The sequence below is a fragment of the Grampus griseus genome, assembly GCF_964374135.1.
Source record: "Grampus griseus genome assembly, chromosome: X".
NCBI lineage: Eukaryota > Metazoa > Chordata > Mammalia > Artiodactyla > Delphinidae > Grampus > Grampus griseus.
In genome coordinates, this window is record NC_138999.1 from 92501118 (window position 1) to 92517713 (window position 16596).

The 16596-nt window shown below is 36.7% G+C and overlaps 1 protein-coding gene across 1 annotated transcript in view; it reads left to right on the plus strand.

Annotated features, from left to right (window-relative positions):
- Positions 1 to 3167: 3167 nt before the first annotated feature.
- Positions 3168 to 16596, plus strand: part of DNAAF6 (dynein axonemal assembly factor 6) — a gene marked incomplete at both ends in the record, with an annotated part of 34187 nt that continues 20758 nt past the window's right edge. The window contains 3 exons of the mRNA XM_082681689.1: positions 3168 to 3287; positions 7544 to 7607; positions 14735 to 14840. Coding sequence (XP_082537815.1) covers positions 3168 to 3287; positions 7544 to 7607; positions 14735 to 14840 — 290 coding nt within the window. The remainder of the gene's footprint in view (positions 3288 to 7543; positions 7608 to 14734; positions 14841 to 16596) is intronic.

Genomic DNA, 16596 nt, shown 5'->3' on the forward strand with positions numbered 1-16596 from the left:
GATTCTTTTGTTTGTCAAAATACAATATCAACAAACTTGTCGTGATTTATTATTTTGTGTTTATAGATGATTATTATGGTTGATATGGCAAAAATTATTTTTGCTGGAGTGCCAATTTTATTATGATATTTCTACTCCAATTTAGCTAAGTATGAACCTATGCCATTGTATGCCAGCATAATTTGGAATTTAAAAAGTCTGATTCCTAATATACTTCAGATATAAAGAGCATACTATAAATTATTGTGAATGATTTGTTTTACATCCCAAGGAGTGGTATTCCCTTCAAAGCAGTCACTTTGGGAGGCTATCCACTTATTCTAATGCTGTTGTTATTGCTCAAATTACTTTTGAAGCTACTCTTTTAGAATCGCCTTGAGGCTTGCAGCACATTCTTTTGAATATCCTCAAAGTATTAAATCTTCATATTTTGAAAGTAGATGTGATATCTAGATATATCTAGAAATCACTTGGAGACAAATCTGATGTGTAATCACACTGAGTGATACCATAGTGATACCTGTTTTCTTGGTGATACATATGAAGGCAGTTCCAAAATATTTTGAGCATTGATAGCATAATTTACATCAACGTATAACCTTTCAAGGTGACTATTTTGAAATCAACATTCGTATGAATTTAGTCATGCTTCATTCAGTATTCACCAACTGCTGACTACCTGCCAGCTCCGGTTACTGAAGACGCTCAGCCTCTAGGTGTAGCTTCCCACTGCCCACACTGCCCTGCCTCTTACCAAATGAGAACCAGGCAAGAGCTACTTCCCAACTGATGGGGATTTAGAATTAATCTGCTTTCCTAAATACAGTATCCAGTGTACTTACTGAACCACAGCCTTCCTTCATAACCTCCACTGGGACATTAGAAAGCCTCTGATGGAGTGCCTGTTTCCTTTTCTCTTTTATAGCTGTGATGTTGAGCCCAGCCTTATTCTGAACCTTCCTCTAGCTGCCGACTCCCCCATAATACTCAAGAACCCCTGCCTCCTATACCCCCACCTATGGACCAGGATCCTACTTTACCTAAATAGGCCTCCCTGTAACCATGGCTATTCAACCTTTCTGCCGAAACACTGCTCACGTCCTGAAACTCTCGCTGCCATGTCACTGCCAAGCCCATGAGCACGCGTGAATAGCAGCTCTGATTGCTAACTCAGATGCTATATTTGGCACTTCTGAATACCCTTCTTCTGGGTTAGTTCTACTGGTTCCAGTTTCTTCCCTTCTCACCAGCCCACCATTAAGCTCTAGCAAGCCTCATCATCGTGTACCTGTGGGTGCTGTCGCTATGTGCCAAATAATAATGATATTTTTATAAAGCTTTTCATATTTCAGCAAACTCTTTTACCTGTGGTGCATAATACGGCCATCACAACAATATTGTAAGGTAGGTAATGCTGGAATAGTAAAACAATTTTGGCTATATTTGTTTTTTAAAAGTCTCATTGTACAATTTCAATTCAAAATACCATTTAAATCATTGCATCTGATATCTGGATCCATTTTTCCCTTTCACTGTCAAAGGTAAAAAATGTTTCAGTAAACTTTTTGCTTTTAATGTTAAGTAAATATTTAATGAACACATAATCATCTAGGACTTTAACAATATAAACAGAAGCCTCTTTGTTTAATTTAATGTGTCAATTATTCATTTCCATAGCAGACTACCAGACCATACTGTGAGAGAAGATTGTTTTAATCGGCTCTTATTTCACCTTTTCCAATTTAATGAGTTTTCAATGTAATGAGTTTTATCATTAAGTTATTCGACATCATTATTAGTTTAAATGATGTAGCCCAGAGTCACAGAGCTAGGAAATAAACGATAGATACAAATCTAAGCAACATCACTCCAGAGCCCTTACTCTTAACCACTATGATATACTTGCCTCTGTGCTAGATCTATAGGGCAATTTAACATTTGTTTCATACCCTTGACATCTCCGATAAGCATTCAGATCAGTTTTCCTTTTAAAAAGGAAAGTCAAGATAATGGTAAAATATAATAGTAAAACAAAAGGTTTGTAAAACGCCATTTACATGCAGATTGATTTTGACAGGTGATTGTACCAGCACACTTTTGAGAATTCCTTTGTATTACTGTTCTAGGCACAACACAAAAATTTTAGTGGATCATTTAATAAAAGCACTAAAGAAAAGCTTCCTGTGAATTAATTTTCTAAAATAATATTCAAAAAATATCAGCAGAAGTGTAGAAAAGATTCCTATTATATTTATGCCCAAATCACTAACAATAGGCCTAATTCTACAGTCTTTATTCAGGTTATTCATTAAAGTGTGACACTCCCAAGATTTTTAAAGATCCTGAATTCCTACTCCAAATATAATGGTAGAGATTATTTAAAAGACTGATGTCTGGTTGGTAGGATTACAAGTAGTTGTGATTGTCTTATTTCTACTTTTAATGTATTATTTCCTAAAATTTCCACAATAGACATATATAGTATCACTATTATAATCAGAAAAAAACAATTTATTTTGTGTGAACTTTCACTAAAGTTAATGAACCAACCCACTAGAGGTCTCAAACAGCAATATAATGCAAGGCATCATCAAGGGTTGATTAAAATTTTAAATAAAGCAGAAGATACCGGCCTGCCTGAGGCAAAAGTGTGAAATGAGTAAAGTTCCTTGAGATATTCCCCCCAACAAACATCCTTTTCAGTTCACTAAATAGGAATATACAAGCTAGACAGCATATATTAGACAGATAAAAAGGTAGTCTACAAAAGTATGTTTCCAAATAATAATGTACATTCTACATGACACTGACAAACCCTTTCTCTTGGGGTAAAGTTTAAGGATGTGCATTTTTAACTAACTCCCCAAGTGACCTTTAAACACACTAAAATCTGAGAACCACTATGTAGGTGCTCAAGAAATGCTTGTTAGATTGAGCACGAAGTTTTAATAAAGCAAGCTGTATACTTGCGTTTACTTGCTGCCCCAGGTCTGTGAGTCAGCAAAATACATATATTTGAAGGAGTTTACAAGGATTTTCAAGGAGGAATAAGAGATAATGGAGTGACCCAGGGAAAGGAGGGAGATATGACAATTTAGAAAAATCTTCATGTCTTAAATAAAATAGAAGACTAAAATACCTCTTTCTATTATCTTCTTCCTCAGAATATGGAATCTGAAAATATGGAATCCGAACATATGGAAATGGAAACCATTTCCTCAGCTTCAGCTCTTCAAGCTCTCTCTAAGCTGCTTTATCCGGAAGAGGATGACTTTGAGTCCGGGCAGGTGGTTGTATACTTACAGATGAATTAGTTCTGATCACACTAAGTTGTGAAACTGTATTTGAACAACTTGTTCCAACCTTGCTGTGGGAGCAGGGCTCTGTCATCTAATACATTCACAGGAGGTTGCAGGACTGATTATGCATGAGAGTATAACCTCTAGTACATTTCTAGCAAACATAATTATATTTTTTCTAAACTACCTGAACACTGAATAGGAAAATAGTTCTGTAACTATGGTAGCAATAGCCACATTTCAAAATGTTTGTCATTTATATTTATGGCCAAAGAATGCTTGACAACCATTACAAAGAGTGATAGCTAGGATTTTTAAGCCTAGACAATATTTCTATAAAACAAATAATTTTAATTAGACAATATTAATTAGGCCCCCAAAACCCTTAATTTTTAAAAATTTGTCTACACATGAAAGCAGAACAGAAAATATTTTGAGCCAAATAAGGGGACAAACTAGCTTCAGCCTATTAAAATTGGCTTCCTGCTACATGCTCAGATAGAGCTGTGGAATCTAATTAGTTGAATAGCATTTGGGGTCAGGACAGGGAACCTCAGGGAGGCTTGCAGCAGCAAGATGGGCTTCATTTTGGGTAGGAGAGTTGCATGAATTGACCTTTGGCCATTCCACAGTCACTGCCAGTATGCTCAGAATACTCAAAATACTTCCATGTAACCCCCTGCTCTCCATTCTCCTCCTCCTTAGATATTAGCAAACCTTGGCTATCAGACTGCCTATGTGAAGGCAAACAAAATTTGCGGCAGAAGTTTCATACTATAGGTGCTTCCCTGGTGGCGCAGTGGTTAGGAATCCGCCTCTCAATGCAGGGGACCGGGGTTTGAGCCCTGGTCCGGGACGATCCCATATGCCGCAGAGCAAATAAGCCCGCGTGCCACAACTACTGAGCCTGCGCTCTAGAGCCTGTGCTCTGCAACAAGAGAAGCCACCGCAGTGAGAAGCCCGCTCACCGCAACGAAGAGTAGCCCCCACTCCCTGCAGCTAGAGAAAGCCCTCGCACAGCAATGAAAACCCAAGGCAGCCAAAAATAAATAAATAAAATAAATAAATTTATTTTAAAAAGTCTCGTACTATAGCAGAATATATCAATTTGCTTTAAACTATTTTAATGTTCTTTGTTATCATGACCAGTTTACCATGAATAAACCATCTCCCATGAACATACATATCAATTTTCTCCTCCCCAAATTCTTTTTTGCCATAGTGTGGGAAAACAAGTAGTATAATCTAAATAGGCAGCCAATCCAGTGTCAACCAGATTGACACTGGATTGAGCTTCCACCCCCCAGGAAGAAGTTATGTGGAACAGGGCAGAATCAAGTAAGACATGCAATGGAAATAAAATTTGTAGAGGAGGGGAACTGAGTCAGCTTGGAGCCAGGATTAGGAACCAAGAAGTTTTAGTCAGGGAAAATTCTTAGTAGAGGCCAAAGAAGGAAAGAAAAAGCAGGCCATTAGTAACAGCATTGAATATATACAACAAATAGGACACAGAAGAAAAAGTTAAGTGCAATATCAATAAGTTTGGGAAGGCAAACTCGTTTTTGCTACCTTAGCTGAAATAGAATGATAAATCCTGGGAAAGGTAAAGTTATGTCATATAGAAAAAGTATAGAAAAGGTAAAGTTATGTCATATAGATAAAAGTATGTCATATAGAGAAACAGCGATGTGGAATAAAGGGAAGTGGAACTTGTAACTAGAACAGATTCAGAGATAAGAATTTTCCCTGGTTACAAAGCCTGTTTCCTTTGGCATTTATGTATGGAGATGTTTATTTGCATCTAGAGATGTTTCCAGGGGAAAGATGAGTGCTTATGAGAATAGAGAGACTAGAATCATTTTACCAAATTGTACAATATATAGAGGAAAATTACTATAATAATGTATGATTCTGTATATCTGGGTTATAAGCAATTTCGAGATAATTTGTCATTCAGCCACCACAGTACAGATATCATTAGAGGATATAGAATTGGGGTATCAGAACAGTGTGAGAAAAATTAATGTTTCTAATGAACTATTAAATTTTCCAGGAGAGAAACGGCTTTTCATTTTTTAACATGTATTAATCTTGGGAACTGTAGAACGATTACAAGAGCGATGTGTTTTTGAAAATACACTCACTGAAAACAGCATTTAGAACTGTTGCATACACATTGGTTTATTTACACTATCCCCACCAAGAATTGTTAAGAATATAGGAGATTGGGAAGAGAGTATGTCTGTTGTCTCACGAGGGGATCTTAAGACCTTGGGAAATAAGGTTTACCGCTCTGCACAGACAACGTAACAAGGATGTTCTAACTCTCTTACATATTGCAAAGTGGCATGAATTGCAATGACAAATTGCTCGGATAATTGGATGTAGATTCATGGTAGAGGCTGAAATGATATTCTTATAGAAACAATTGCCAGATGGTTTTTAATGTTTTTATTATCCTGATCCATCTTTTCACTTGAAAATTTTATTTTTAATCATTTATTTTCATTAAGTTAATAAACTGAAACTCCTCCTCTGTTCTGATATACTGATCCAATCATCACTGTCCATGGAGAGCATACCAATTTTTGTCAGGAATGTTCAAGTTTTTATTTCTATGGATTTTAATTTGCTGAGGAAGGAAGCACTCAACAAAACAAGAGGCCCTCAGGTTCCAAAAAATGCTTTACCCTGGTTGACTATTAGTAGTATTAATATTCTCATGATTAATAACTTAAGAAAAGCACTGCAAGTTTACATGACTTTAGTGATTTAAAAGAAAAAAATGTACAGAATATTGTCTTGGGATTTTCACATAAAAATGCCTGTAACACCTTAACAGCAGACATAGCACTTTTGAAGCACCTTTTGGAAAGCAATAGTTACTGTCTCAGAAACCTTTGAAATGTTACAGATTAATTTATAATTTATAGCTGTTGGAATAATTTAGCATAAAAAAGACACAGTTGAGCTTTTCCACCAGCTTTCAAGGACAGACCCTATTCCTCTTGCCCAAACAGGACATTATAACTTGTGTACCTGTCTGAAGTCTTGGGAGATAAGGGCAGGAGCCTGGAAAAGGAGACTTGGAGGTACTAGTTTGCCAGGACCACGCAATAAGAAGTTTTGACTGCCAGCAATGGAGTGAATTGGAGCTGCAGAGTCTGACATCAGCAAGAACAATTAGTAAAAAAAAAAAAATTGGGATTTCTTGAAGTAGCGAAGAACTCCTGACAGGGACCAATAAGGTGGTAGCCGCTATACTGATGGTGTAATGTGCGTTATGCTTAGCTGAAAAAAGAAAACTGTTCTTCTACTGGTGAGACAGGGGCAGTATGTCTGCTGTTCCTGTCCCATACAGGGGGTATGTCTGCTCGTACAGAAGATGGCAAAATAAACCTGAACTTGCATGAAGACTGAAGTGGTTCAGCATGTATTTGACACTATTAATCTGGCGTTGCTGTTTAAATCCACTAGTTCAGTGTCATGAGGTGATGGGACAAAGAAGTATTTCATATCCACAGTGGAAACAAGTAAAAGCTATTATCAAGACTTTTTGCGGTACGTGGGCCTCTCACTGTTGTGGCCTCTCCCATTGCGGAGCACAGGCTCCGGACGTGCAGGCTCAGTGGCCATGGCTCATGGGCCTAGCCGCTACGCGGCATGTGAGATCTTACCGGACCGGGACACGAACCCGTGTCCCCTGCATCGGCAGGCGGACTGTCAACCACTGCGCCACCAGGGAAGCCCTATTATCAAGACTTTTGAATGAGTTGTTTGATGTCTAAATACTTAGACTCTATTTAGTGGTTTGTTTTAATTTCTATAAAACTTTCCCATACTTCTGTCCCCCACCTAACTATGACCAGACAACTGCCAAAACCCAAAGGGGTCGATGCTCTTATTCTAACACTTGGTTCTAACCTTCAAAGAGTTGAATGTGGCTCATTCCCCTAGCCCCAAGAATACATGATTCACTGGGCTGGAACTGGGGATTTAGTCTGATCAAAGATCAATTCTGCCTTGGGGTCTATTAAACCAAATACTTTTTGAAAGGACGAGGAAAACACATTCAAAATAATACTTGACATCTGTCTCTTGGTTATATAATAGCAATGGGTAATGAAACTGGGAAGCTTAATGAAACTGTAGACGGAAAGCTTATCAAATTTAAAGTATCACTGGTCGTGCAAGTTATACAAGTAGTAATTACAGAATGTTGGACTTTTTTTCCTCTCCTCCAGTCAAATAGTTCATCTGAAATGGGTCCTGGGGATATTGGACCACCAAAAACAGAAGCGCTTAAAGGTAAGTTATTTAATAAAGCATATAGATCAATATAATCAGTATAATCTTTTCTTTGGGAGCAAAATGATAGGGAGAGTAATACTAACACTAGCACTTATCAAAGCTGAACTCAAATAATTGTGAGAACGATGAACAACTATTTACATATAAAGATATTGTTTTTACTCTAGTGTTGCAGGTAAGTTGTTTTTCTGGTAATGGAAATTAATTTGCCTTGAGTTCTTCACATTTTTTGGCATATTTCCTGAGATGGAAAACCAGGACAGTCACATGTGGTTAGATAACTTTTTTAGTATTTAGGGTCTAGTTACCACGACATTTAACTTCTTCACGTTCTGTGCTGCTATATTCTGGCAATTTCACAGAATTCATTAATTCATTCAATAAATATTTGTTGAGAGGTAATTATGTACCAGGTAGTATGATCATCTCTGAGACTACAATGGAGATCAAAATAGAAAGGTTCCCTGCCCCCATTGAGCTAATAGTCCTTTGGAGAACACAATGAAACAAATAACTACACAATTTTATCTTAAGTTGAAAAGCTTATAAATTAAAGCCCATGGGGTGACTTATAAAGTCACGGGTCCGGTAAACTAGAATAAATATTTTTTGGGTGTTTTCCCAGCATTTTGGCCTATACATTTTCACAGAGTTGAACATTTTGCACATCTTTAAAAATGTAGAAATCTGTAATTCTGTTGGTCGTGATCACAGTTACCAAAGGGTGGACAGGGAGAGGAGATGAAGTACTCTCATCAATTTAGGTAATTGTAAAAGATTTTGTCTGGAAAAATGTTTAATAATGACTAAAATGAGGTCTGAGTGGACAATTTTAAAATTTCAGTTATTCTACATACTCAAGAGCCTATTTGCCTTATTCAAGAGATATTCATTTCACAGAAGACTAGTTCAAATTTGGATGTATTTCTGTGCTGCCTGTATTTCTGATAATGTAGGTCTAATAATCTCTAAATTCTAAGAACAATGAGTCATATGTAAAACATTATATATAAATCTGTAATTATGCTTTACAAAGCCCATGCTAGATGGAAGCAGATCATTTCAAATGAACTGGAAGAATTGAAAACCTGACAATCAGGTGCATTTCTGGGAATGCTTAACAGTAATCAAAATAATGTTCTGCACCTAATGTGGGTCTCCATTTGCTGCCGCAACAGTTGGAACAAATGCAAGCTGGGATTTAGCATGCCTATTTACTTTCTCTTTTTTTTTAACATCTTTATTAGAGTATAATTGCTTTACAATGTTGTGTCAGTTTCTGCTGTATAACAAAGTGAATCAGCTATACCTATACATATATCCCCATATCTCCTCCCTCTTGCATCTCCCTCCCTCCCACCCTCCCTATCCCACCCCTCTAGGTGGTCACAAAGCACCGAGCTGATCTCCCTGTGCTATGCGGCTGCTTCCCACTAGCTATCTATTTTACATTTGGTAGTGTATATATGTCCATGCCACTCTCTCACTTCGTCCCAGCTTACCCTTCCCTCTCCCTGTGTCCTCAAGTCCATTCTCTATGTTTGCGTCTTTATTCCTGTTCTGCCCCTAGGTTCTTCAGACCCCCCTTTTTTTTTTAGATTCCATATATATGTGTGAGTATACAGTATTTGTTTTTCTCTTTCTGACTTACTTCACTCTTTAGGACAGACTCTAGGTCCATCCACCTCACTACAAATAACTCTAATTTCATTTCTTTTTATGGCTGAGTAATATTCCATTGTATATATGGGCCACATCTTCTTTATCCATTCAACTGTCAATGGACATTTAGGTTGCTTCCATCTCCTGGCTATTGTAAATAGAGCTGCAATGAACATTGTGGCACATGACTCTTTTTGAATTATGGTTTTCTCAGGGTATATGCCCAGTATTGGGATTGCTGGGTCATATGGCAGTTCTATTTTTAGTTTTTTAAGGAACCTCCGTACCCTTCCCCATAGTGGCTGTATCAATTTACATTCCCACAAAGACTGCAAGAGGGTTCCCTTTTCTCCACATCCTCTCCAGCATTTATTGTTTGTAGATTTTTTGATGATGGCCATTCTGACTGGTGTGAGGTGATACCTCACTGTAGTTTAGATTCGCATTTCTCTAATGATTAGTGATGTTTAGCATCCTTTCATGTGTTCATTGGAAATCTGTATATCTTCTTTGGAGAAATGTCTATTTAGGTCTTCTGCCGATTTTTGGATTGGGCTGTTTGTTTTTTTTTTGATGTTGAGCTGCATGAGCTGCTTGTAAATTTTGGAGATTAGTCCTTTGTCAGTTGCTTCATTTGCAAATATTTTCTCCCATTCTGAGGGTTTGTCTTTTCGTCTTGTTTATGGTTTCCTTTGCTGTGCAAAAGCTTTGAAGTTTCATTAGGTCCCATTTGTTTTTTTTGTTTTTATTTCCATTTCTCTAGGAGGTGGGTTAAAAAGAATCTTGCTGTGATTTATGTCATAGAGTGTTCTGCCTATGTTTTCCTCTAAGTTTTATAGTGTCTGGCCTTACATTTAGGTCTTTAATCCATTTTGAGTTTATTTTTGTGTATGGTGTTAGAGAGTGTTCTAGTTTCATTATTTTACATGTGGCTGTCCAGTTTTCCCAGCACCACTTATTGAAAGACTGTCTTTTCTTCATTGTATATTCTTGCCTCCTTTATCAAGATAAAGTGCCCGTATGTGCATGGGTTTATCTCTGGGCTTTCTATGTTGTTCCATTGATCTATATTTCCTTGTGCCAGTACCATACTGGTTTTGTGCTTTGTTTTTGTGCCAGTACCATACTGTCTTGATTACTGTAGCTTAGTAGTATAGTCTAAAGTCAGGGAGCCTGATTCCTCCAACTCCATTTTTCTTTCTCAAGATTGCTTTGGCTATTCGCGGTCTTTTGTGTTTCCATACAAATTGTGAAATTTTTTGTTCTAGTTCTGTGAAAAAGGCCTTTGGTAGTTTGACAGGGATTGCACTGAATCTGTAGATTGCTTTGGGTAGTATAGTCATTTTCACAATGTTGATTCTTCCAATCCAAGAACATGGTATATCTCTCCATCTGTTTCTATCATCTCTAATTTCTTTCATCAGTGTCTTATAGTTTTCTGCATACAGGAGTTTTGTGTCCTTAGGTAGGTTTATTCCTAGGTATTTTATTCTTCTTGTTACAATGGTAAATGGGAGTGTTTCCTTAATTTCTCTTTCAGATTTTTCATCATTAGTGTATAGGAATGCAAGAGATTTCTGTGCATTAATTTTGTATCCTGCTACTCTACCAAATTCATTGATTAGCTCTACTAGTTTTCTGGTAGCAGCTTTAGGATTCTCTATGTGTAGTATCATGTCATCTGCAAGCAGTGACAGCTTTACTTCTTCTTTTCCGATTTGGATTCCTTTTATTTCTTTTTCTTCTCTGATTGCTGTGGCTAAAACTTCCAAAACTCTGTTGAATAAGAGTGGTGAGAGTGGACAATCTTGTCTTATTCCTGATCTTAGTGGAAATGGTTTCAGTTTTTCACCATTGAGAATGATGTTGGCTGTGGGTTTGTCATATATGGCCTTTATTATGTTGAGGTAAGTTCCTCCATGCCTACTTTCTGGAGAGGTTTTATCACGAATGAGTGTTGAATTTTGTCAAAAGCTTTTTCTGCATCTATTGAGATGATCATATGGTTTTTATCATTCAATTTGTTAATATGGTGTATCACATTGATTGATTTGCATATATTGAAGAATCCTTGCATTCCTGGAATAAACCCCACTTGATCATGGTTTATGATCCTTTTAATGTGCTGTTGGATTCTGTTTGCTAGTATTTTGTTGAGGATTTTGCATCTATGTTCATCAGTGATATTGGCCTGTAGTTTTCTTTCTTTGTGACATATTTGTCTGGTTTTGGTATCAGGGTGATGGTGACCTCGTAGAATGAGTTTGGGACTGTTCCTCCCTCTGCTATATTTTTGGAAGAGTTTGAGAAGGATAGGTGTTAGCTCTCTCTAATTGTTTCATAGAATTCACCCATGAAGCAATCTGGTCCTGGGCTTTTGTTGGAAGATTTTTAATCACAGTTTCAATTCCAGTGCTTGTGATTGGTCTGTTTATATTTTCTATTTCTTCCTGGTTCAGTCTCGGAAGGTTGTGCATTTCTAAGAATTTGTCCATTTCTTCCAGGTTGTCCATTTTATTGGCATAGAGCTGCTTGTATTAATCACTGATGATCCTTTGAATTTCTGCCAGGTCAGTTGTTACTTCCCCTTTTTCATTTCTAATTCTGTTGATTTGAGTCTTCTCCCTTTTTTTCTTGATGAGTCTGGCTAATGGTTTATCAATTTTGTTTATCTTCTCAAAGAACCAGCTTCTAGTTTTATTGATCTTTGCTATTGTTTCCTTCATTTCTTTTTCATTTATTTCTGATCTGATCTTTATGATTTCTTTCCTTCTGCTACCTTTGGGGTTTTTTGTTCTTCTTTCTCTAATTGCTTTAGGTGTAAGGTTAGGTTGTTTATTTGAGATGTTTCTTATTTCTTAAGTTAGGGTTGTATTGGTATAAACTTCCCTCTTAGAGCTGCTTTTGCTGCGTCCCATAGGTTTTGGGCTGTCGTGTTTTCATTATTGTTTGTTTCTAGGTATTTTTTGATTTCTTTTTTGATTTCTTCAGTAATCTCTTAGTTATTTAGTAGTGTATTGTTTAGCCTTCATGTGTTTGTATTTTTTACAGATTTTTCCTGTAATTTATATCTAGTCTCATAGCGTTGTGGTCGGAAAAGATACTTGATACGATTTCAGTTTTCTTAAATATACCAAGGCTTGATTTGTGACCCAAGATATGGTCTATCCTGGAGAATGTTCTATGAGCACTTGAGAAGAAAGTATATTCTGTTGTTTTTGGATGGAATGTCCTATAAATATCAATTAAGTCTATCTGGTCTAATGTGTCTTTTAATGTTTGTGTTTCCTTATTTATTTTCATTTTGGTTGATCTGTCCGTTGGTGACAGTGGGGTGTTAAAGTTCCCTACTATTATTGTGTTACTGTCGATTTCCCCTTTTATGGCTGTTAGTATTTGCCTTATGTATTGATGTGCTCCTATGTTGGGTGCATAAATATTCACAATTGTTATATCTTCTTCTTGGATTGATCCCTTGATCATTATGTAGTGTCCTTCTTTTTATTCTGCTCTGTGGTAGTTATTTCCACTATTTGATCTTCCAGGTCACTTATCCATTCTTCTGCCTCAGTTATTCTGCTATTGATTCCTTCTAGAGAATTTTTAATTTCATTTACTGTGTTGTTCGTCATTGTTTGCTCTTTAGTTCTTCTAGGTCCTTGTTAAATGTTTCTTGTATTTTCTCCATTCTATTTCCAAGATTTTGGATCATGTTTACTATCATTACTCTGAATTCTTTTTCAGGTAGACTGCCTATTTCCTCTTCATTTTTTGGTCTGGTGGGTTTTTATTTTGCTCTTTCCTCTGCTGCATATTTCTCGTCTTCTCATTTTGCTTAACTTACCGTGTTTGGGGTCTCCTTTTCACAGGCTGCAGGTTCGTAGTTCCCATTGTTTTCGGTGTCTGCCCCCAGTGTCTAAGGTTGATTCAATGGGTTGTTTAGGCTTCCTGGTGGAGGGGGCTGGGGCCTGTGTTCTGGTAGATGAGGGTGGATCTTGTCTTTCTGGTGGGCAGGACCACGTCTGGTGGTGTGTTTTGGGGTGTCTGTGAACTTATTATGATTTTAGGCAGCCTCTCTGCTAATGGGCAGGGTTGTGTTCCTGTCTTGCTAGTTGTTTGGCATGGGGTGTCCAGCACTGGAGCTTGCTGGTCGTTGAGTGGAGCTGTGTCTTAGCGTTGAGTTGGAGATCTCTGGGAGAGCTCTCGCCGTTTGATATTACGTGGAGCCAGGTGGTCTCTGGTGGTCCAGAACTCGGCTCTCCCACCTCAGAGGCTCAGGCCTGACACCCAGCTGGAGCATCAAGACCCTTTCAGCCACACAGCCAGGTACATGGGGATTTTTTTTGCCTTTGGGAAGTCTGATGTCTTCTGCCAGCATTCAGTAGGTGTTCTGTAGGAGTTGTTCCACATGTAGATGTATATCTGACGTATTTGTGGGGAGGAAGTTGATCTCCACGTCTTACTCCTCCGCCATCTTGAAGGTCCTCTGAATGGTTAAACTTTACTGCTACTATTGGAGGGACTCCTGAAGAGGCAGGGGGTGGCTGTGGCTCACTGTGGGGACGAAGACACTGGCAGCAACTGCTCTGGCAAGTACTCATTGGTGTGAGCCCCCATTTACTTTCAAACATTTAAATATGACATGTAGAAACCCCAGGCATGTGCTCAGTTGACATAAAGGACAAATGAGAGAGATTTTCTTTAGAGCCCATGTCTATATGAGGAAAATAATGGATTAAAAATGATCATTGTCTCTACTGTTTTCAGTTTCTTTCACTGATAATATTTTTAAAGAACTATGTCAGGCTTGCACGGAAAAGGTATCAAGGGACTTTTAAATAGTAAAACACAAGGCAAGATAAAGTATTTCTATCCAAATCAGATTGATTGCATGTTTGATTTGTTCTTTTATGTAAAAATATTTTACGTATGATCCTATTTGTTTCTGAAAAAATGTGTAATATTTCTTTGCATATATGTTGTATATAATATATATTTTATACACAATATGTTATTTTATGTACTAAATATTTGTATATTATATGTTTTATATGTGTATATACACATATATGTATATATATTTCTGTAGATATAGATATAGATATACGCACATATACAGAGAGAGAGAGAGAGAGACTGGAAAGATGTACACCAGAATGCTATCATTGATCATCTCTGGGTGGTTAGAATGTAGATTATTTTATTTTCTTCTTTTTGCTTATATGTGTTTTCCAAATTTTCTACAATTATTATTACAACTCTTCAATGTATTGGCTGTGTGTTGATTAAAAATTTAAGTCAATTGTTACGAATTTAGCTTCTCTGACCAAAAACCAAGCTAGCGATTACAAATAGAAAATATTTCACTTCAGTGATCCCAAACTTAGTGTGAAGAAGAACAGGAGAAATTTCAAGGGGTAAAACAGGCAAAAGCTTCAACTTTATCTTCCCTTTCTTCACAGTCATCCCTCAAACAAGTGATGAAAATAGTGAGCACATCTGGAATCCGGAGGAGGTTCCAGAAGGGGCAGAGTACCATGATGTGTGGGATATTAGAGAAACACCAGAGTAAGTCAAATGAAGCCAGGAACATGTTTTTTGGGGTTTAAGTTAGATGTGTCATCTGATACCAGTCTGTTTTTGACAAGATTCATAATGTAACTTCTACCACATAAAAGGTAAAACTATGGTGACACACAGAAGGCATGTGTAATTGATGAGTTTTTTCCTTCTAGAGCAGAAACAAATATTAAGACATAATACCTTTCTTTCAGTTATTATCTAACAAAAAGTGAAAAGTAGTCATTTCCATTATCAATTTATATTTAATATCATTTAGTTGTATAATGTGGAAGTAACAGTGGGTAAAACCAGCCCATTAAATTACAAGCATTCATACAAACTAAATTATTATGCCATGTTTTTGTGTCAAAGACTTGCTTTTAATTACTCAGTGTTCCACAATTTCAGTAAAAGGCTATGTTCTGCCACCAATTATCAGCTGTTACCTGGACTAATTTACTAGTTATTTTAGGATTATGTTTAGTATATTGTGCAAGCAGGATTAAAGGCTTGCTTTCTAGTCTTTTAGTAGAAATTATAAATATGAATTTTAGAATTATCATAAAAAGCCTTTCGTACGAATAAGTGAAATCACTCATACTGTTAAGGATTAAAGTGTGTTTACATACATAATTGAAATTAATGATTAAATACACTAAGCTTTAAATATGTATTTTAAAATAAAATCTTGTTTGAATATTTAGAATAGCTTGAAAAACAAAGGCAATATTTATTAAATTATAGTGTGCTTTATGATGTCTTGAAAACTTCTATGGCAAATGATCTGAGAACTTTTCTAATTCTGACTGTAAAACTGTGTCCAATGCTTAAAAAAAAAAAACGATGCTTCTATCTTCTATGTCAGTTCTGAAAATAGAAGCAGTGGGAGACTGTAGATAATTAACTAGAGAAAAAGTGTCCAGCTTTCAAATAAACAATGTAAAAAAAAGTAAACCTCGTAAAAAAAAGTAAACCTCATAAAAAAAGGGGATTTTAAAACATTTCTGTCTGCATCTTAAGTATGAAGGGAGTGAATCCCAGGTTATGTTTATACAGTGCCCACACATCCCTGTGAAAGGTAAGATTTAAGTCATTCATTTGTCACATAGTTTAATGAATGTCAAACATCCATATGTGGCAAGCTCCAAATCTGAGAAAATTTTAATTTTTCATCCTGATGTTTGATGTTCTGTAGAAAGAACATCCCTCAAAGCTTTAAATGAACAAGAACTCCAGTCAGGATATGAAGAAAATTGCTTTATAAGATTTTTTAATCTCTATTTTCTATGTTATGCAAATACATTTTGAACTGTCCCAATTGGTAAAGAAGAAAATGGGTAAAGAAGGTGAACAGGCAGATCACAAAAGAAGAATCACAAGTTACCAAATAAAAAATAATAAGGGCCTGAGCTAAGTCATTGGCCTTGGAGAGAAATATGAGGGTCTTTATTTGAGAGATATTTGAAGGAAGATTTGGTATTTGATTAGATATAACGAATGAGAGGAAAGCAGTAGCTAGAGCAAATCCATGTGGGAGTCCTGGGCATATAGATCAATATCTTTCTGTTTTGTTTTAACTTGGCTTCACCTTTGTGAATACCTGGTAGCTGTTACAGTCTATTAAGAAAAAAGTGTCCTATCTCAAATAGCTATTTACTGTTAGCCCTATTCCAACTCAGAGAAGTCCCTCTTTCATCCTTGGGCATTCCTATTTGCAAGTGGTCAGAAGTTCAATGTCTCCAGATACAATTTTCCAACCGCC